Source organism: Crinia signifera, chromosome 8 (genome assembly GCF_055691185.1).
Source record: "Crinia signifera chromosome 8, ASM5569118v1, whole genome shotgun sequence".
Taxonomy (NCBI): domain Eukaryota; kingdom Metazoa; phylum Chordata; class Amphibia; order Anura; family Myobatrachidae; genus Crinia; species Crinia signifera.
Window position 1 is genome coordinate 111,327,300 of NC_139224.1, and position 24,114 is coordinate 111,351,413.

Here is a 24,114-nt window from a genome sequence, read left to right on the forward strand (position 1 = left end):
GGGGGGGGGGTCCACATCACACACCCTGCAATAAAAAAAAATATTTACCCTTTTGTCATCATGACATGCACACTACACTCTGACCCTTACTCTGATTGAGTCGGATGGCTCCGAGTGCGGACGGACAGCCGATGGTTGGTGTTTGCGCATGTGCAGAGGCGTATCTGCGCATATGCGAATGCCTCACACGTACGAACATGGCGTGAGGTCCATGCAGAAGATGATCGTACGGAAACATCCGAGCAGGGGATGGAGAGGGGCGTAAAGGGCTGTTTGGGCACATTACCATATGCGTACGCCCCGCGTTTCATGGGCGTTCCCATGAAAATGCTGGGCATACGTATGGTAATGTGGCCGTGATGCACGTGTGGGGGCGGACAGTCTGCTGCAAGCCCATATCCCTGCTTTCATACAGAAAAATGTCTGAGAGGTCTGAAGGCACTCGGTGCTGACTGAACACTCGGCCCATCATTCGATGGTCGGCCACCATCGGAGGATGGGGGAGGTTCCCACAGATGGAGGAGGTGTTTACATAAAAAAAATCCACTCGCGGTCCGTTCGGTCGGCGTTTTACCACATTCGGACAGTGTGAGCGATTCGTACGATAGGCGGGGCTAAGAACACTCGGTTCCTGTCCGAAATACGCATCCGTCCGATTCAACTAGAATAAGGGCCTCTGTACAGGCTAAAGAGGAGAGAGACCCTGAAAGAGAGTGGAGAAAGCACACAGGCCTCATCTTCTCTTGATGTGCCTCTAGATAGACCCTTATACCCTAGCATGTGCTAGGCTGGGGAAAGAGGGTGACGTAATGGGACAGTCCTGGTTTTTGGGGGGCAATGTCCTGATGTTCCACCTTGTGGCAGGAGGCTGGAAGACACTTTGACACCCCATTGCTATAGCTGCAGAGCAGCGGTCAGCAGTGTTGACTGGATGCCACATGCATATGCGTGGCTTCCATTCAGTGCCAGGAGGAGGCTGTTGGACTTTTTGGCTTTCCCCAGCTTGAAGAACAAAGGGTGTGTGACTTGGTCAGGGTAATTACAAAAGCACACATCAGGGTGAATGGTCTAATTTCCAAGAGAGCTTTCCCATGAGACTCCACTCCTTTTAGGACATCTACACAGGGTCCAGCTTTAGAATTCAGAAAGGTAGGGGGGTATGTTAGCAAGTATCACTAAAAGAAAAGACACAGTAAAGAATGTAACACTACACAATAGAGTGCAATAGTGCCACATACAAAAAAAAAAGTGCAAAAAACTCACTCCAACAGCAAAAACATGCCACAAGAGCTTTATCATATGAATGTCACATAGGGCCTTATTCTAGTTCACTCTTTCTGACAAAATCCTTCTTAGATGGACAAAACAATGTGCACTGCAGGTGGGGCAGATGTAACATGTGCAGAGAATTAGATTTGGGTGGGGTTTTACTTCAAAGTGAGTAAAGCAGCCAGTATTTACCCTGCACAGAAACAAAATAACTCATCCAAATCTAATTCACTCTGCACATTTTACATGGTTTTGTCCATCTAAGAAGGATTTTGTCAGAAAGAGTGTACTAGAATAAGGCCCATGATGATTTTTGAAAAAATGTATCACACACATATGCATGCCAGATCAATTAAACATAATGTAATGTAAATGCAACTGTAACCTAAGTAATGCATGCTTAAAAAGAGAAGCAAGGTCCTTGGAAGCATTATAATGGAAACATTAATAAAGATATTATTTGATTTGATTTGTGTACTATTTGTCTTATTAAATATTAAACCAATAAAGGGGGTCACTTATCTCACCATTTCTTTCTTTGTCTTTCATCCTTTGTCATTTCCTCCTTAATCTTTTCTGCATTTGGGAGTTTGTGTAATCCTAAAAAATATATTATTGTATAAAAAAGATTTACTGAGACATTAGTTAAATAGCCAAGTTTTAGATATATATTTTGAAGTTTTCTTTTAAGTTTACTCATTATTATCCCAATTTCTTACCTTTGAAGAGTCTTGTAGCCCATCGAGACTGAAGTTCAGCAACGACCATGATTGGTCCAACTGGCTGAATAAAGGAAATAAATGCTATTGTGGGCTTTTCAATGCCCAAAGGAATGATCTTTTTGTAAAAAGAGCCTTTGCTTTCATCGATCTTCACAACAGATTCATCCAGAAATGGGAAACTGTAGGTATATCCTGTGGCAAGTATGACAACATCAAGGTTGTTCACGACAGAACCATCAGCAAAATGGGCTGAGGTCTCAGTGAATGATTTCACTTCTGGCTTTATAATAATTGAGCCCGATAGAACACGGCTTGGAAGCTCTTCACTTATCAAAGGCTCTTTCCATTCAATGCTGAAATTCAAAAGTTTATATAAAAAATATGTACTTTTGCAACAATCACTTACTTATTCATTATTCAAAATAAGGAATAAATAGGCTAATGATCCTAAAACATAGTCCCAAGTAACAGAATAAGTTATATGGATAGACCAAACAACTCAGCACTTGAGACAGGAGACTGGGATGCATAGGGCTCAGGGACGGACTGGGCTGCTGAATCGGCCCTGGCATTTGTGCACACGTGCAAAGTGAGGTTGCGCGTGTATGCACGCCAGGCATGTGTGCGCACGCACACTACCTATCCCAGCTTGCAGGAGAGAGAGGAACCCTCTGTGATGCAACCCTCTGTCCTGGACCTGATCAGCGCACAGAGAGAGCCGCCGGACCCGCCAGGAGTCCAGTGGCTCTCTCTGTGCGCTGATCAGGAGATGGAGCGTGCGCCTTGGGTTGAGAAATTGGTCCACCTGGCAATCGACCCCTCTGGCATTTGCCAGAAGTGCCAGATGGTCATCCAACCCTGATAGGGCTGGTTTATAGTTGTTGGCAAATGATTGGGCCAGATGTATCAAACTTCAAAACGTGATAAAATATAGAGTGAACAACCAGCCAATAACCTCCTACCTGTCATTTTTATAAATCTGGCTCAAGGGGAAAGATGTCCAGTACTCTGTTGTGGAGAGTGATAAAATGGAGAGAGATAAAGTGCTAACCAATCAGCTCCTGTCATTTTGAAACACAGCCTGTAACATGGCAAGTATGAACTGATTGGCTGTTACTTTATCTTTTTCCACTTTATCACTCTCCGATACTTAGCAAATCTTCTCCTCAGTCTGGCTGCATAAATCTGCTGGTTAACACCATCTAAAGAGAAAAAGCTGTCCATTTTTTAAAGCACTCCATTAACATGACAATTATTAGGAGGACATCCCTGAAATAAACTTTTGAAAATTGACTTTTTTTAGTTTCATTCTCTTGCATACTCTTCATTTACACAATAAAGGCCTAATTGGAGATTAATGTGCCTAAAGCTGCAGTAATTCTATATCTGCGCATGTGCACAAGCCACGCTGTGCATGTGTAGATCTGGGGGTTAGATGTTACTCTAAATGATCAAAACGCCACAATAGCACTGTAATGCCGCTGGCATTTAGGGGTAGCATCAGGAAGTGTACCAGAAAGCGATTTTGGTTTGTCCTCATTATCTTAGCATGGCAAAAGCCATTGGCTGTATCTGTAGGGCATCTTTTAACTCAAGACACATACTGTGACTTTTGCATATCTTAAGCAGCCCATACACGCTGCGATGCGGGCTGTGCGTTGCTCATCGCACAGTACAAAAAGTATGTGCTTGCACATACTTTTTATACTTTGTTTTCATCACATTGCATTGCATTGCATGCACAACGCATGCACAGGCAATGCAATGTGATCCGTGCTTGTTAAGCACGGAACGCACACCCGTATCGGGGCATGTATGGGCAGCATTACACATAGGTCGACTTCAGCCCTGTGCTGGGCGATCTAGTTAGAACACATCCCTTTGTATGAGCAATGTGCGCTGAGCGATCTGTGCTGACCAGTGTTCTCTGGTGAGAACTCTGGCAAAATGTCTAGATTTTGAACACATGCAGTCAAAATCAAGTCAGACGAAGGTGACGTGCTGGACAGTGTATCGTCATCGCTATGGAGTGTACACAACGAGCAATCCTTGCTTCATTTCTAAGTGATCTACTCAGGTCACTAAGAAATATGGCTAAAATATCCCGTGTGTATGGGAATTTAGTACAGTCACTGTGTACAAAGAGACAGAAGCAGTGCTAATAACATTTAAGGGGGCTGGGGGAGGTACTATTAGGCTGAGTACACATAAGGACAATGTGTTCCCAGCTAATGTACTAGGGCCAGAGTAAGGCTTGGTGGGAGGGGGCCCCAGTAGAAAGCGGTGTATATAGTATCATATTGCACATAACTCCCAACATGACCCATTAAAAGAGGGTAAAATGCTCTCTATCTGGACTACCCTCTTAATATATGTCATATAGGGCGAAATTTACCAAAATGGATTCGTAAAAAATAGGTGTATTCGTAGGCAGAAATACACCTATTTTTTACACATTTGTATTTTCGGGATTTGCAATCCCGAAAATACAACAATTCGTATTCCTAATGATGGGACATTCGTATTTATATTCACAAATACGAATGTTTACACCATCGATAGAATACGACAGAAATCACCATTCAAAAGAATGGTGGTTCCTGATTTACTAAGCAGCCGTACTGATAATACGGCTGCTAATTGGCGTGAAACAGGCACGCAAATACTACAGGAAAATCTTGCTTTCCCTGTCGTATTTGCCTTTAGCCTGCACGGATCAGTCAGATCCGTGCAGGCTTTAGTGTAAAAAAATAGAAAAAAATAAATAAATAAAAAAAACAGTGTGGGGTCCCCCCCACAGCTGTAACCAGCACCAGACTGAAAGAGCCGGGGCCGGTAATTAAAAATCAGGGAACCCGACAAATAGAGGTTCCCCGATTTTTAACAACCAGCCCCAGGCTCCAGGTCCGGGGCTGGTTCCCAAAATACGGGGGACAAAATTAGTAGGGGTCCCCCGTATTTTAAGAACCAGCCCCAGGCACAACCAGCCAGCAGGGTAATGTCACAGCCGGGGGACACTTATTAAAGGGCCCGCTGGGTCTTGTAGTTCCACAGTTAAAAAAATAGTACAATAAACACACACTGACACAATGAAAATAAAAGTTTAATACATACATTACACACATACTGATACTTACCTTTCTTGATCCCGTAGGTAGCCCTCTGTCCTGGTGTCCGGTGTCCTGTGTCGTCCTCCAGGTCCATGTCGGCGGTCCGTGTCGTCCTCCAGGTCCATGTCGGTGTCCGGGTCCGAAGAAATCCAGGTTGGAGCTGTGGAAGGAAATCCTACTCACCTGTTCCTGTGCTGAAGATGTCTTGTCTTGGTCCGCCGTAATCCAGGTAATCTTCATGCTGTCGCCGGTCCCTGCACTGTCCGCATCGCACTGAGGAGAGATGCTGAGATGTTTCATACTCAGCGCCTCTCCTCAGAATGATTTCTATTGGCCGCCTAGCGGCCAATCAGGAGCCGCTAGTCATCCTAAAACAGGGAGCAATCCCACTCCAGTTTGGCACCTCATTGTATGATCTGTTAGCAATCCTCGCTGAGCGCCCAGACCTGCGATGATTGCACAGATCTAGGTAGCCTACACATGGTTGAATCACGGACACACTTTAAATAAATTCTTTATTACAACAGCTTTTTCTGTCTGCCACCACAAGTTTTAAACTGTGTGAACCCCACCCATTCATGTTGCATGTTGTTTTAATAATATTTTCGCAGCCTTTTAATAAAGACTCAATAAAGGTTATATTTTAACTTTTTCTCTGAGGTGCACCTAACAAAGGACATATCTTTCTTTTTCAAGTACTTGTTCCTATGCCCATGTCCCTAGGTAGCACACCCCTGTCTTTTAACCATACTTTAGATTAAACATTTTAGGGGTCCGATTATTTTCAAATTGTTATCTTGTGCGATCGACCCAAACCCCCTTTTTCTACCTAATTATAGACCTGTGAGCTTAAATATTTGTGGCATTTTTAAGGGATGGCATCCAAACATATTTAGAGCTCGATAGTTTAATCAGTATTAACCAACATGGGTTTGTGAAAAATCGCTCGCGCCAAACAAATTTATTAAGCTTTTACAAGGAAGTCAGCAACAACCTAGATAATGGAAATGCTGTAGACATGGTCTTCCTGGAATTTGCTAAGGCTTTTGATGGACAAGAAACTGGCTGCAGAATAGAGAACAAAGTGGTTGTTAACAGTGCAGTATCAAGTATGATTAACCTCCAGCCCGCACACACCCCTCCTCTGCCAGCACCCCACCCCGTACCCCCGCAACCCCCCTCCCGCGATTCACGGGCCCCCCAGCCTCCTGCTCTCATGCACCCTAACTCCAACCCAGTAGGAGGAGACACTGACTCAGGGCCACCGTCCTGTACTCCTGTGCTGCCACGCTGGACCCTCACCCACTGGCAGAAGCTGCACAGTGTCCCCCACCCTCCTCTTTATTCCCCCTGTATGCCCTCACACCCCTATCACTACCCAGCTTCCTGCTCTCCTGAATCGTAAATTTCACCACTGGAGAGTCACTGACGCTGTGTTGCCCACATAGCCCTATCATGCCTCATAGCCCAGCGTCCTGCTCTCATGCACCATAACTCCCACCCAGTAGGAGGAGACACTGACACAGGGCCACCGTCCTGTACTACTGTGCTGCCACGCTGGACCCTCACCGACTGGCAGAAGCTGCACAGTGTCCCCCACCCTCCTCTTTAGTCCCTGGTATGCCCACACACCCCTATCACTACCCAGCCTCCTGTTTTCCTGTGTCGTGACCTCCGCCAGTGGGGAGCCCCTGACTCAAAAACACCCTACTATACTATTACACACACACCTAAACAACACACATGCACACCCCCCCACACCCACAAATGTCACTGTACCATCCACACTATCAATGTACATCTTACTCTGTAACCGCTTTTTAATTAAACAAAACAATACACATCCCCTTCCAAATCATATGCTCTCTATTTAACACATTTCACCTATAAGTCAAGTTGCAATACAGGCCATCTTTCATACAATTCTAACCATATTTCTCACAATACAAACGTTCACAAATTAAGGGGGCGCAGCCCCTTACGACGGTGTGAAGAGAGCCCATAGGGCGCAATGAATCACCTAGGGCCTTATTTTGGTTCATTCTTTCTGACAAAATCCTTCTTAGATGGGAAAAACCATGTGCACTGCAGGTGGGGCAGGTGTTACTTGTGCAGAGAGAATTAGATTTGGGAGGGGTTTTACTTCAAAGTGAGATCTATATTGCAGTGCAAAAATAAAGCAGTCAGTATTTTCCCTGCACAGAAACAAAATTACTCACCCAAATCTAATTCTCTCTGCACATGTTACATCTGCCCCCCCTGCAGTGCACATGGTTTTGTCCATCTAAGAAGGATTTTGTCAGAAAGAATGAACCAAAATAAGGCCCCTAGTGTTGCAATAAATAAGGCCAACAGCATACTAACATGTATAAGAAGGAGTATGGAGACTAGGGACTCAAATGTAATTATACCACTGTACAAACCATTGGTTAGAGCACATCTAGAATATGGAGTACAATTCTGGGCCCGCACTATAAAAAGAACATCATAGAACTGGCAAACATCCAAAGAAGAGCAACAAAGCTAAGAAAGGTAATGGAGAATTCAAGCTATGAAGACAGATTGAACAAATTGGGATTGTTTACGCTAGAGAGGAGATGTTTAAGGGGGGGGGCATGCTTGACATGTACAAATATATCATGGGCCAATATAAGGAACTGTCAGGCACCCTTTTTTCTGTAAGGAAGGACTCTAGGACACGTGGGCATACGTTTATATTAGAGGAAAGAATATTTCATTCCCTTAGAAGGAATTTGTTTTTCACGGTCAGGGCAGCCAAACTATGGAACTCTCTTCCTGGAGAGTTGGTGTCGGCAGACACAATAAATACGTTAAAAATACGGTTGGACAAAAACACCCAGGGGTACAAACAATAATCATAATCTATATTTAAATATATCAGAATGCACTACGTATAACAAGGGATGAAGCTAATAGATCATACACGCTAACCATGGTTGAATGGATGCACATCTTTATTCTGCCTTTACTACTATGTAACTATGTAACTATGTAACTTCTTAAACAGCATATATGGAATAAATTATCCTTATTTCATTCATTCTTGTACACTTCTACATTCATGGAAGGCTATATACTGTATCCTGTAGCAATAGTATCCTGTTGACATTATTACTCAAGATTATTTAAAATTGCAGGAAAAAATAATTTGTCAGATTTCAAGATTTCAAGTTACCCCTCAGGTTCTATGTTGTACAATTCATGGTTAAATCGTTCATTCATGAATCTCCTTGTCATCCATCGAGATACTGCTGCTGGCAATAAGTTGTTGATCAAATTGCTGAAACGTCGCAGGAATATCAAATCATACGGCAATCCTCCTTTGCCCAGACGTTGAACGACCCACACTCCTTTCTTGTTGCTAAGGTACACCTGCAAAAATAATGGTAGTGCAAGTTCATAGGAACTTATAGATATAGACAATACAGAATGAAACAAAAGGTTGTGCTCAACGTAACAACACCATTATAAGAAGAGTAATGCACAGGGACAAACAATGAGTGACGACTACTCTGAGTCAGATCTGTGTATACCAGAGCAATGCTGAGAAATAATAAAAGATCATGAGAAAAGAGCTACTGTAGCATGCAATTGGAGTATACAGTTAAACTATTAATGGAAGGCAATCTATAACAGAGAGGTCACTGGGGCAGTATAACGCATTTTTTTTGCATTTCTATAAGCAGTATAATGTAAACAACCCCGGGTTTTCGATCTGTATTAACTGTGTTTTTGATCTGTTTTTTTTTTTTTTTTTCAATATTCGGGACAAAATAAACGTGAAAAACCCATGTCGACCTTTTGACTGTCGACCTTCCCAATGTTGACCTAATGCTTGGGTTGACCAAATGACCCTGTCGACCTTAAGCCATGTCGATATTTTTTATGTGTCGACCCAAGGCCTGTCGACCTTTATCGGTCGACCTAATGCATGTCGACCTTTTGACTGTCAACCTAGTGACCGTATACCTATAGCACATTGTTGAAATATTGCCACAAAGCAGACATGATGGCAGCTTGATAAACTACAGAATTTGACCCCACGTTATTTTATAACACAATGCCTGATCCTCATCACTTACAAGTTTGGGGTATAGTTAGGGACTGAGGAATCACCAATACTTATCTGGTATAAGCATTGGGGTTCAGAAGCACCCAAATCACTGTGGTACGGTACAGTTTATAGCATCAGTGATGCCCCTGCTAATTGGCTTTGAGGGTGACAAGGGGCCCCAATCAGGGAGGAGTGAGGGTCCTCAGCCAGACATTATCTCCCTTGCCAGGTTTCCCAGCAATATCCAACTTAACATCTACTTCCAATTGGGGTTCTTCAAGGCTGTGTTCTCCGGCCCCTAACTCTATACCTCCTCACAACCTTCTCATCTTCTTCAGTTTGCAATAGCATATTATACTAAAGATAAAAAACTCTACCTGTCAACCTCTGTCCTCTTCCCATTACATCTCTTTTAAAAGTCAAATTTCCTATAACAACCATATATTTCTAAACAGTAAGTTAATGGCATTAAAAGTGGCACCAACGACTGAGTTAAGTGAAGGTGAGGTGTGTTGAAAAATAATTTCAGGGATCTAGTTCACAAACTGAAGGCAAGGACAAACAAGGTAATATTTTCAGAAATATTATCTGTGAAATGCACAAGTCCCGGGATACAGAAGGTTGAAAAGTAGGTCAATGCATGGCTTGGAGATTGGTGTAGGAAGGAGGATTCTGGATTCTTAGAGCATTGGGCAAATTTCTTGGTCAGATGCCATCTATATTGTTAAGATGGATTGCACCTGAATGAGGAGGGGGCTGCTGCTTATTAGATAGACATTGAGAGCAGTAATGAGGGGTGTAGTAAGAGTAAGGGGGGTGGAAAGGGAGAAGTTTGAATTGTATCCAATGATGAAAATCCATTGTTAACACCAATAAGAGAAAACATCATATCACTGCACAAGCAGGTAAAATGGGGGGAATTAGAACTAGTAGTAATGAAATGAGCAATATGATAATATAGGTACAGTATAACTGAAACATGGGGGAATGATTCTCATGAATGGGCAGTCAACTTGGAGGTCTATACTCTCCTTAGCAGAGATACTATTAAAAAGGGGGGAGGAGTATGTTAAGCTGGGGTTGAAACGAAAAAGAAATGTAGGAAGGTATTGGCGATAACATACAGACATTATGCGTGGAAATATCAAGTAGAGGGAGATGTCCAAAAAAGTTGCTGATAGGGACATGCTATAAACTGCCAGCTATTGGTGAGTATGAAGAAGCTCAACTCCTACTGCAAAAGGCTGCTGAATTGGGTAAGGTTCTAATAAAGGGGGATTTTAATTTCCAGGACATTGACTGGAGTAATTTATTTATTAACAGTTTCTTAATGAGACATAATGAGACATGTGGTACAGTCAGGGGGCAATAGAGTTCTGGACATACTAAAAGACCATTACATGTAGAGGAATCAACTAGAATCCGGACTATACGGAACCTAGCAATAACAAATAATGTAGATGTAGGGGGAAATTTACTAAAGGAAATTTGTAAAAAAAATAGGTGTATTTGTATCCAGAAATACACTTATTTTTTACATTTACTATCCCGAAAATATGGCAATTCGTAGTCGTATTGATGTGCTATCAATACGAATACAAATTGCCGTATTTTCGGGATAGTAAATGTCAAAAATAAGTGTATTTCTGGATACAAACACACCTATTTTTTACGAATTTCCTTTAGTAAATTTCCCCCGTAATATCAAATACTAAAGTAAGTGAGCATCTGGAGAACAGTGATCACAATATGGTCTTATTTGAAATTTACATCCAAAAACAACAATATAAGGAATCAACTGGACATTTCAAAAAAGCTAATTTCACTATGCATAAGCAGTCACTAAAGGACATAGATTGGAATAAAGTGTTTCAGACACAGGATACTGAAGAAATGTGGGAGCCTTTAAAATGATGCAGGAATCACGCACACATAGGTTCATTCCCATGGGTAACAAAGGCAAGAGTATTAAGTTTAAACTTATGTGGCTAATAAGAAGGTAAGGGTAAAAATGGAAAGAAGAGGCATGAATTTAAATAGTATATGTTGGATAGGAATGAGGAGTCCTTCCGCTTATTCAAGAAATGTAAGTAAACATCTAAAAAGGAAATCAGGGCTGCTAAAGTGGAATACGAAAAGCAAATAGCAATAGAAAGTAAAACAAACCCTAAAATGTTTTTTAAATATATCAATGGTAAAAGATAATAAACAGACAATATTATGATTGCTAAAAAGAGATATAGACGGTTTGATAAATGAGGCAAAAGCAAAGGAATGTAACGCGTTCTTTTCTTTAGTGTTTATTGGAGAGGAACAAACGGTGGGATTATAACACTAGTAAAGACAACGCCACATTACCAAATACTTGTTTGAATGAGGAATAAGAACATAAGGGACTATGCAACATTAAATTAACCCTTTGAGTGCCAAGTGAATTTTTCAAAATCGGTGTACAAATTGGCAAACAAACATTTGTATTCATCATAATAAACTGTACTATTTACTTTATATAGGAAATATAATTTTTGTACACATTTTTATTTTAATTTATATAACAAATGTAAGCAACATTGGCATTTTTAGCAATATTTTAAACATCTCTCACAGAGTTGTTGGCATTCAAAGGGTTTAATATATCTCCAATGCCAGATGGCTTACATCCTGAGTGCAGAAATAGCTGGGCCCTTACTCTTAATCTTCGCAGGTTAAATTTCATCAGGCATGGTACCAAGGGACTGACGAATAGAAGATGTAGTGCCATTATTTACAAAGGGAAGTAAAATAGATCTAGGAAACTACAGACCTGTATGTCTGGCATCAATAGTGGGAACATTACTTTAGAGTATATTAAGGGACGCAGGAGTATTTATTGTGCAATAACATTATTAGTGGGAATCAGCATGGAGTTGTGATGGAGAGCAACCAATCCCTGACAAATTCATGCCGATTCCCACTAATAATTCCCACTGTAATGTCAGTCTTACCTAATTAGTGTTTACAAGGAAGTAAGTGGGAAAAAAGTAGATGTGGTCCACTTAGATTTTGCTAAGGCCTTTGATACAGTGCCTCACTCTAGGTTGACCTACAGTATAAAATATGGGAAGCAACATTTTTACTTGGGTCAAAAAATTGTCTGGAACAGTGTTGTGGTAAATAGAAAATGTGCTAAAGTCTTAAATTGTATACCTGTGGCTACTATTTTTTAATTTATTTATTAATGATCTAATAGTCTAGAGCTCAATGGGCCTTATTCTGGTTATTGCGGTCTGTTCCGACTTCTTTTGGAAATGACCGAACGCCACGCACGGCGGACATTCTAAGAACACATGCCCACAGGTCCTCCACATCCATTCGGATGGACTCGCTAAGAAGAGGGAGTGTCTTCGGACTGCATACAAACTATTGTCTTATGTCCATTGCTTGCATTGTAAATGTGGGTCAGATAGCAACAATCCAGTCGTGTTTGCAGCATATATTCTAGTATTTTGTAATGGGCCATTTAGGCAGCAATGCTTCCAATTGAACCTGTGAAAAGAGTATAATTAATCACTAAATTAGGAGGAGTGGGTTGTATTGTGGTCAGCTGCGAGTGTTTAAGGTGCGGCCGTACTAATTGGGCGATCCGAATGCCTAGCGCATGAACCAGTGCTCTCTGAGAACTGAAACTTGCTTATGTACTCCGCAGATTTCTAGCGTGTTGGTTCGCTTGCACTCGGTGTCCGGTCCGAATGCACGCCTACCACTGTTTGTGCACTCCCACATGTACGCCCAGATTTACGCCCAGTTTTGCCCAATTGGAAACCGTGCCCTTGTGTACGCCCACATGATGCCCATGTTACGCCCATATTTCCCGAGGGAGTTCTAGACGGTATTGGTGAGAACGAGTGCGCAGACAGTACGTTGCACATGCACATTGCGTTGCCTACGCATGTGCAGATAGCTAAAAAGCGCCCTTTCGAAAGATTTCGGAATGGACCGCACCAAGCAGAATAAGCACCTAAGTGTCCATTTTTGAATATGACACTAAACTCTGTAAGGAAACCAAATCAGATATATAATTTAGCTACAGAGCAACTTAAATAAACGAGTAAACTGGGCAGCAAATGGAAAATGAGGTTTAATATTGATAAATGATAGGTTATGCATGATGGGAACAGAAACATGCATGCAACTTATAAGTTAAATGGGGTAAATACGGGAATCTTTAACCCCTTCCCGCCGCAGCCTGTTTTTGCCTTCCTGACAGAGCCCTTTTTTTCAAATCTGACATGTATCACTTAAGTGGGGATAACTTTTTTTGCTTTTACTTATCCCAGTGATTTTGAGATTGTTTTCTCGTGACACATTGTACTTCAAGTTAGTGGTAAATTTTCGTCGATACAGTCTGTGTTTTTTTGTGAAAAATACCAAAATGTCGTAAAAAAATGGAAAATTTTGCAATTTTCAAAATGTTACATTTTCTGCTTGTGAGACAAATAATCATACCACTCAAAATAGTTAATAACTAACATAGACCATATGTCTACTTTATGTTGCCATCATTATTTCAACCTCCTTTTAATTTTTTTGGACACTAGGAGGCTTAAAATATGAATAGCAAATTCTAAAATTTTCAAGAAAATTTCAAACACTGATTTTTTTAGGGACCAGTTCAGTTCTGATGTGACTTTGAGGGACTTGTATGTGAGACACCCCCATAAATGATGCCATTTCAAAAACTGCACCCCTCACAGTATTCAAAACAGCATTTTGGAAGTTTGTTAACCCTTTAGGTGTTTCACAGGAATTAAAACAAAGTGTAGGTGAAATTTCAAAATTTCATTTTTTTTTGCAGATTTTCAATTTTAATACATTTTTCTAAGGAACACAGTACATTTTACTAGAGAAATGTGACTAAAAATTGATTTCCCCAATTCTTTTGTTTTCATAAATATCCTATATGTGGCCCTAGTGTGCACGTTGACCAAACCACAGTCTTCATAATAGAAGGAGCACCTACTTGATTTTGGAGCCTCCTTTTTATGAGATTATTTTTTAGGCACCATGTAGGTTTCTAGGCACCATAAGATGCTAAAAGTTAGGAACCCCCCCACAAGTGACCCCATTTTGCAAACTACACCCCTCAGGGAATTAATCTAGGGGTATAATGTACATTTCAAACCCCCAGGGGTTTCACCAATTGTGGTACAACTGGGCAGTGAAAATGAAAAATTAAATTTTTTACACAAAAATGCAGTTCTGGCTCAAAATTTTTCATTTTCACAAGGAATGAAGGAGACAAAGCACCCCAAAATCTGTGCCCCAATTTCTCCCGAGTACGGCAATGCCTCACATGTGACCAAAAAATACCATTTGGGTGCATGGCAGGACTCAGAAGGGAAGGAGTGATTTTTGTATTTTGCAGCTCAGATTCTGGTGGAATTTTGGTGGGTGCTATGTCGCATTAGCAAGACCCCCAAAGCACCAATACAGTGGAAGCCCCCCACAAGTGACCCCATTTTGCAAACTACACCCCTCAGGGAATTCATCTAGGGGTATAGTGTACATTTCAAACCCCCAGGGGTTTCACCAATTTTGATACAACTGGGCTGTGCAAATGAAAAATTACATTTTTTACACAAAAATGCAGTTCTGGCTCAAAATTTTTCATTTTCACAAGGAATGAAGGAGACAAAGCACCACAAAATCTGTGCCCCAATTTCTTCCGAGTACGGCAATGCCTCACATGTGACCAAAAAATACCATTTGGGTGCATGGCAGGACTCAGAAGGGAAGGAGTGATTTTTGTATTTTGCAGCTCAGATTCTGGTGGAATTTTGGTGGGTGCTATGTCGCATTAGCAAGACCCCCAAAGCACCAATACAGTGGAAGCCCCCCACAAGTGACCCCATTTTGCAAACTACACCCCTCAGGGAATTCATCTAGGGGTATAGTGTACATTTCAAACCCCCAGGGGTTTCACCAATTTTGATACAACTGGGCTGTGCAAATGAAAAATTACATTTTTTTACACAAAAATGCAGTTCTGGCTCAAATTTTTTCATTTTCATAAGGTATGAAGGAGAAAAAGCACCCCAAAATCTGTGCACCAATTTCTCCCGAGTATGGCAATGCCTCACATGTGACCAAAAAATACCATTTGGGTGCATGGCAGGACTCAGAAGGGAAGGAGTGATTTTTGTATTTTGCAGCTCAGATTCTGGTGGAATTTTGGTGGGGTCTTTTTTTAATTTTTTTTTTACACACACTGTGATTTTGTGGGTGTCCTGTGGCCACTGTGCGCTGATCAGTGACGTACATCACTGATCAGCTTTTTCGGCACAGGGTTGATCTATTTTTTTTTTTTTTTTGATCAAATTCCTGTTGCCTTTGAGCGCTGTTCAGTGACGGACGTTACTGACCAACATCTGTGCTCAATTTTTGGCGCAGGACCTTTTTTTTTTTTCCTGCACTACATACACACTACACACTACATACCCCCCCGGGTTGAAATAAAGTTTGTACCCCCCCTACACTATACACGTGTTGAAACATGTCACTACCAGAAACACAAAAATAAAAATGGCATCCCAAATGTCATCCCAAATGTCATCCCAGTTATCCAGAAGAATGTATTCAGCGGAGGAGGCATATGCCATGCTTGCCTCTGACTCTGACACAGCCAGTGATGCAAGCGGGGAATTTGAAGGATTCATCTTAAGCTCCTCTTCCTCCTCTAGTGATGAGGGACCCCCTCAAAGACGCCCCCGTAGAGCAGCTGAGACCCCCCCCCAATAATTGATCTCGTATGGACCCCACCACCAGACAATTTTGAGCCCCAGGTTCCTGGTGATCACTGATGCGACACTGATTACCAGTGAGGGGCAGCAGGTGCACAACCTTTGGTGCAACTGACAGTGCAACTGGCAGCAACTGACAGGTATATATATAAAAAAAAAAAACCTGCACCCCCAAAAAGTTGCTGATCAGCACAGATATACCGATCAGCACAAAAGGGGGGGCAGCAGACACAAAATATAGCACTCTCTATCACTCTCTGTCACTATCTCTCTCTATCTCTCACTATCTATCACTCTATGACACGGCAGCAGCAGCACTGACAGGTATATATATATAAAAAAAAAACTCTGCACCCCCAAAAAGTTGCTGATCAGCACAGATATACTGATCAGCACAAAAGGGGGGGCAGCAGACACAAAATATAGCACTCTCTATCACTCTCTGTCACTATCTCTCTCTATCTCTCTATCTCTCACTATCTATCACTCTATGACACTGCAGCAGCAGCACTGACAGGTATATATATAAAAAAAAAACTCTGCACCCCCAAAAAGTTGCTGATCAGTTAATTTATACTGATCAGCACAAAAGGGGGGGCAGCAGTCAGTTGCACACGCAGCACAGCTGTATATATATATTAAAAAAAAACCCAGCACCCCCAAAAAGTTGCTGATCAGCACAGATATACTGATCAGCACAACAGGGGGGGGGGGGGGGCAGCAGACACAAAATATAGCACTCTCTGTCACTATCTCTCTCTATCTCTCTCTATCTCTCTCTATCTCTCTATCTATAACTCTATCACACTGCAGCAGCACAACACAGGAAGTCACAAGAAGTCACAAGATCCAGGAAGCATCCAGCACGCTACAAGCAGTGATCAGGTAAGTATTTGCAAGGATCAGGTCAGTATATCACGGCAGATAGGCACGGTAACCGCACTGCACGCAATTCCAGACCGGAATGGCGTCTGCAGTGCAGTCACCGTTAGTTTAAATCACCCTCCATGGCTGTGATTGGTCCGTCGGTCCGACGAACCAATCACGGCCTTTGGGGGCGGGTGGGGTGAGGTGGGGTGACACCAGTGTCACCCTTACACCCCGTGGTGATTGGTGCTGTACTTTACAGCACCAATCACCACCGATCCCTGTGTCACCGGCGAACGTTATTTGCCGGTACACAGAAAACGCTGTAATTGGCTGTTCACATTTGAACAGCCAATCACAGCGATCGCCGACGGGGGGGAGGCATCGCCGCCCCCCCTGGACATGCTGGGACATGTCTGCTGTCAGGGACAGCAGACATCTCCAAACTGTCACCGCGTCTATAGACGCGGTGACAGTTTAAAGCCATGACGTACATTTATGCCATGCGTCGGGAAGTACATCCCGGCCATGACGTAAATGTACGTCAAATGTCGGGAAGGGGTTAATGGAGAAGGATTTGCAGAGTTAACTACCGTGCTTAATTTCAAGGAGCAGCAAAGGTGAATAAGGTAATTAGCAGGCATAAAAAGGGTCATAGAGGTTAGAGAAGACAGTATAATCTTGCCATGATATAAATCATTGGTACGGCCTCATCTAAAAGACGGTGTACAGTTTGGGGCACCACTTCATCAAAAAAGTTATCTTGGAAATTGAAAAGGTTCAGAGAAGAGCAACAAAATTGATTAAGGGTATGGAGTCACTAGGTTATGAGGAAAGGCTAGCCAGGTTAGGTATGTTTACTATAGAAATGAGGTGTCTGAGAGAAGACATGATTATTATATACATATACATTAAGGGTCAATACAGAGAACTATCAGGTGAACTGTTCATCCTGAGGTCTGTACACAGGACACACGGTCACTCCATAAGTATAGAGGAGAGGAAGATGCACTCAGCAGAGAAATGGTTTCTTTACGGAAAGGCAGTTAAGATATGGAATACTCTTCCAGAGAAGGTTGTGATGGCAGACTCAATTAAAACAGTATTTAAGAGAGGGTTGGACATATTTTAGTGGAAAAATGTATCCAGGATTATAGCCATTAGTTATACGGTATAATAGTGAACCCAGATAGAAGAAGAAAGGCAATTTGGCTCATTAGAAATACTGGTTTTAAACATAGATACTGTAGTTAACTTCCTCTGGGTCAATCATAAATATAAGCTGTGCACCACAGGAGGTCAAATATAGATTGAACTTGATGAACTAATGTCTTTTTCGGTACTTGTGTAATAGCATGGCGCCCGACTATGCTACGTTTTCAGCGTAGGCTAAGCTACACTGTCAGCATAGCCCAACGGCTGCATAGGCAAAGGTTTCTGGTTGCCTGAAAACCCCCCTCCTTTTGGCAAGTGCCTTATATTATGACAATAGCACTGGCATATAATATGATCAACAGAGCTGCCACCACATCCTGCAGTGTAAGGGACAGAGCAGAGCTGCACATGCCCAGTGTACCAGCTTCTTCTACCACATTTACTGTATGTGTGGACCTGAGCCATCAAACATCACACTGAACCAGAGAGCAGTTGCCAGTAGGAAGAGACAGGAGCTTTACCATGAAGTGGGAGATTGTGAGCTTAGAAAGTACAGTACTGGTTCTATAATGTTTGCATATTTATTGTGTACTGTTAAATATTAATACTCTATTCCATACAGTATCCAGTGTATAAAAATACCAATTTTTAGGGCTTTTACCATTCCCCCAATGCAGAGTGGGAGATTTTGGATTACATTTGGAAACCCCCCTCTAAAAATCCTGCGTTTGCCACTGGGCTGCCTAGCGTAGTTAGTGTAGTGACTCCATGGCAGCCCAAGGGCTGCTTAGCGTATTTACTGTAGTGACAGCCCAACGGCTGCCTAGTTAGTGTATTGACTCCGCGGCAGTCCTGCTCTTTCCCCGGCATCCATGGCTCTGTCCCTGGCGTCCATGGCAAGCCTAGTGAGCACCTCTCACACAGCGCCGGTAACGGCCAGTGTCTCAGAAGTTCCTGCGTCTCAGTAATTATTGCAGCAGGGTACGGCAACCCTGCCCATGTCCGCTTCAGGGAGACTGGGTTAGGGGGTTCGGTAGCACGTGCGTCTCATGCACAAAAGGGGTATGCAGGCGCAAGTGCATCTTATGCACAATAAAGGAGGCATTTGCTAGTGCTCCATGTTACATACTGGCAAATGCCTCCTTTTCAAACCCCCAACTATCCACGCCAGCCCAAAGAGAGGGAACAAATTAAGCCTCCCCCCGACCTGTTCATACCCCCTCTATCCACATCGGAGTGAAGTTGAGTTTATAAAGTGTGGCAAGCGCAGCGAGCCACCGAGCCCAAAGCATGGCGAGCGAGGGGACACGGAATACATGTAAAGTAATCCGCGGCACCTCGCGGGGCTCGCTGCGCTTGCCACACTTCGGGTTCACTTTATAAAATCAACTCCACGCCAACGTGGATAGTGGGGGTATGAACAAGTCAGGGGGACGCGTAACACGGCCGCTCACCACGCTTATGAGTTATTCTTCAGCTTCTGCATTTACTGAAACTGCAGCTGAAGTTGATGCAGTTGTGTCAACATCTGTGTTGTCTACTGTGTCAGCCTTTAGGAGCAGAGTAAGGGCATAAAGAATCCGCTGAAAAGCGTTTTCGGCGCCGACAGTTTTGCGCCAAATGAATTCCTGATAGGAGTCCAGATTTTGGTGTGCAGTGCCCCTTTGATGTTCGTTACACCACTTACAAGATCCCCAAAGGTGTTCAATGTTTTGGGTATGAACCCCAGTCTCTGGATCAACAAAATTATAGCGGTGGTTTACCCGTGCATGGTGGTACCCTGCCTGCTCCAGCTGTTGAGTGTTATATGCACGTCAGCAATCAGAGCATATAGTCGTCGCCAGTTCTAAATATTTGTTGATGGCGGGTGCTGGCGTCACGTCTGTCTACAGGTGTTATAAAACCTTCACCGGTGTATCTGGATATGCCTCCAAACAACCAACTGTTGAGGCAGCACGCGTCCGACATTACTTTTTCTCTGTAAAAACAGACTCTCGTCCACCTCAACTATTTTTCCCGGACCGCCAATCCCGTGTTGGGGCTGCGACATTAAGTCCACAGTGCAGGACTCCCGCCTAAGGTTATTGTACAGCACAGTGCTTTTTCCGACAACATTAGTTCTCGCTCACAAAATGATATGTTTGTGAGCTCCTCTGCCCATGAATAAATAAAACAGATGAGGGTAAGAAATGGTATATGACACCCCCGGAAACCAATGTGCGACACGGAGACTTATATTCTTTTGGCAGGTTTTAATGTGGCAGCGCCACATGCACTCCTTCATACTCAAGCGCATTTGGTGTCCATTGGTGCTGCTGAAAAAATGCCACTGACTCATCTGTCTGCGGCAGCCATTCCTAATAAACAGCGTCAGAAATAAAGCAGTCACTTCACCTTTGCCTATGACTGACTACGGTAACTGCGTAAAGCTGACTGAATACGCTGGCCACGGGAACACTATGCTGAATCGACAGGGATGCTGACTACACTGGCCGCAAAAACACTATGCTACTTCTGACTGACTATGCTAACTACACTTTATAAAATCAACTCCACGCCAGGTGCATGAACACTACGCTGATTCTGACAGGGACGCTATGCTAACTACGTAACGGGCGCCGTGCTATTACACAAGTATCCTTTTTTTCAACCTCAACAACTATTGGTGTTACTATATCTATTACCTCTAGCTGTCCCTTGCTTCAGTAGGGTTCCTATTTAATGTTTCCTCTGTAGCTTTAATTGCCCTGGAATAAGTTACAACAAACACTATGGTCCTTATATAAAAAAACACAGCTCTATATTAAATATATTGTAGCAAATAAGAAACATTATTGAAATATAGAAAAGATATGTTCCTTCACGTGGAGGAAAAAAAAGATGGCGCTTAGACTTGAGCTGTTCCACTGGCAGCTGCTGGAAAGCCGGATTTGTCAGATCCGAACTATAGAGAAACACGAAAAAAGTAATGGAAAGCAGCGCTCATGTAACTTTAAATAATATTCTTAAAAAATATGATTGGACTGATTGTACATTAAAATAAACACATTTTATTTGTCAAAAATGACCATAAAATTCTGGTATTATATAACCTCGTGTGAGGATTATAGACTGTCCGTTCCTATTATGCCTTGGATAATACAATGCCTGGTATACGATAAGGGAAATATAGTTTGTTACCGTCCAACTGAAGGTTGTAAAGTCCTGGCGTTCAGTTTACTCCCTGGGACTCGAGGCCTGGATGTTGTTAGGCCCTCCAGAATAGGGGAGTCACCCACGATTTGTATTCCCAAAAGACTGGTGCTGGGATCCTTAGGTGTTTTCCGGATAATGTCCCAATTGTTATATGGATGGTGGAGGTCCAAATGGAGTGCAAGGTCCAAGGCTGGTCTGGATCAGTCAAATAAGATTTTAAAAAAAGGCAAAGCTTCTGACGCATTTCGCCGTTTTAATGGCTTTATCAAAGGTGATGGCATGGGGTATTTGGTAGGGGTTTTTATACCAGAGTATACAGGAAGTGGGGGGAGGTCACATGACGTACAATCAGGGCTATTTTTGTGCAGGCTCTAGCAGGAACTGTGGCCCTTATTCTAGCTCACTCTTTCTGACAAAATATTTCTTAGATGGACAAAACCATGAGCACTGCAGGTGAGGCAGATGTAAAACCCCACCCAAATCTAATTATCTCTGCACAAGTAACACCTGCCTCACCTGCAGTGCTCATGGTTTTGTCCATCTAAGAAATATTTTGTCAGAAAGAGTGAGCTAGAATAAGGGCCACAGTTCCTGCTGGAGCCTGCACAAAAATAGCCCTGCGTACAATGAATCATTTAATCAGTCCAATCTATAAAAATTGTAATAAAAATAGAGGAGGAGGCAGAAACTTAAGACTATAATATACCTACGTTAATTATAATACATTTTGCTAAAGTGCAGTCTTGAAATAACGTAAAATAACATGAAGTAAGTATAATCAAATTGAAAATCTCCCATTGGTGGATCAGGGTCACATGCCACACAGAATGTGTGACTGCTATATTATTGGTTAGCGGTATTGAGTATTTTGTCCCAGGATTGGACAGGCTAGGAAATCAGGAAGTAGGGCAGAAATGTTTAGGGGTTTTCAGGGCGGAAGTGTACTCCCGTCCGCTCACGTGATGGAGACAGAGGGCGGGAGTATGACCAGAGGTGGCGCGCAATTATTATAGTCTGGGAGAGTTTTGGTCTATTTCCTTTATGTCCCAGAAATGATGTACTCCGGAGCGTCATCGTCTGATTAGAAGGCTGGACGTGATGTTTGTATCCCCGTCACGTGATCGGGACACTAGACTCGTCATAGAGTTGCCGGTCATGTGACCCGCTCGGTTTCCGATGTTATTATGTTTGCTAGGTTTTGGAATTGGGCTATATTGTTGCCATAGTAACAGATCGCGAGACATTCCTTTCTCATATCCCGATCATGTGATGCATAATCACTATGGTTACAGGTCTCGGAACATTGCTTTCCTCTATCCCGATCACGTGATCGAAGGGACATATCCCAACATTATTATCATATAACATGATCGGGCTTCAATGAAGTTTTGACCATTGAAGAATACATACATTAACCAAATATAGACAGTATTGGGTCATCTATTATTTACGCACTGAAGGAATAGAAAATACATATTTAAATTATGGTTCTCATAAATTCATTTATAGACTAGGGAGCCCAAAAAGAGAGAGAGGGAGAGAGAGAGAGAGAGAGAGAGAGAGAGAGAGAGAGAGAGAGAGAGTCGTTGTATCTTGCATCCAGGCATTGTCATTTTTCAATATATATGACTTTATGTTATGGAGGGCTAAACCAAGAGGGGGGGGGAGGGGTGGATATACTGTTTATAATAGGATATTAAGTTCAACTGCCTCATTTAGGCCTTCTGGGTGTATTGAGCCCAGTTGGTGCATCCAAAAGACTTCCTGGCGACAAAGATTTCTGTATCTGTCGCCTCTCCTTGGAGTTGCTTCTATCTGTTCTATACCCAGAATTTTTAGACTTTTTGGATCTTTTTTATGGGAGGTTAGAAAGTGTTCGGATACACTGTGTGTTGTAAGGCCATTGATAATATTTCGGCTATGTTCTAGAAACCTGGTTTTCATTTTGCGTGTCGTCCTGCCTACATAATAGATATTGCAACTGCAGGTCAGGATGTAGATGATGTAATCGGTCTCACAGTTGATAAACTGTTTGATGGTGAATATATTTTTGGTGATCGGAATTGGAAATGTTTTTGTTTTTAAGATATATGCACAGGTTATGCATCTAGTTCTGTTGCAGGGAAAACACCCTTTGGGGTTTTTTGGAAGCCATGTACCACCAATGTTGGTATTTGGTTTTTCCTCTTTTAGGAAGCTTGGGGCCAGAATGCTTTTTAAAGAATTACTCTTCTCAAAGAATAATGTTGGTTCGGTAGGTAGAGATACAGCCAGGAGAGGGTCTTGTTTGAGGATTGGGAAGTTTTTCTTAATAATTTTTCTGATTTCTGTGCTGGAACTGTTGAATGTGGAGATATAGGCAATGTCTTTGTTCGGTGTTTCCTTTTGTTTTGATTTCTTTGTGCAGGTCAGGAGTTCTCTTCTTTCGAGGTCTAACACCTAATTGTAGGCTTTTTCTACTATGTATTGTGGATAACCTCTTTGTGAAAAAGCAGAAGACATCTCTTTAGCTTGTTCTGTAAAGTCGCTTATGTTGGAACAGTTTCGCCTTAGTCTAGTGAATTGACTTTTGGGGATCGAACGTTTCCATGGGAAATAGTGTTGGCTTTTGAAGTGCAGGTAGGCATTTTTTCCCACTTCTTTTGTGTGATTTTTAGTGATTATTTTATTGTCGATTATCTCCAATGAGACATCTAAGAAAGTAATTTTTGAAGTGTGAAGGTGATGTGTAAAAGTTAGGTTAAACTCATTGTGATTTAAGTGATCAACAAAAGATTGTGCCGAAAGTGCATCCCCATCCCAAATAATGAAAAGGTTGTCTATGTACCGTCCATAGAGGGCCAGGTTTGCGCCGAAACCACCCCCCCAGATTAGTTGTTCCTCTACGTATCCCATTTATAAGTTTGCGTAGCTCGGCGCGAATCTGGTCCCCATGACTTGTA

General features: G+C 42.4%; 1 protein-coding gene across 3 annotated transcripts in view; it reads right to left on the reverse strand.

Annotated features, from left to right (window-relative positions):
• Positions 1-24,114, reverse strand: part of LOC146026374 (dimethylaniline monooxygenase [N-oxide-forming] 2-like) — a 149,410-nt gene that overhangs the window by 1,568 nt on the left and 123,728 nt on the right. For all 3 annotated transcript variants that reach the window (XM_083156995.1, XM_083156994.1, XM_083156996.1), the window contains 3 exons: positions 8,298-8,494; positions 1,989-2,344; positions 1,797-1,869 (listed from right to left, as the gene is read on the reverse strand). In XM_083156995.1, coding sequence (XP_083013121.1) covers positions 1,797-1,869; positions 1,989-2,344; positions 8,298-8,494 — 626 coding nt within the window. The remainder of the gene's footprint in view (positions 1-1,796; positions 1,870-1,988; positions 2,345-8,297; positions 8,495-24,114) is intronic.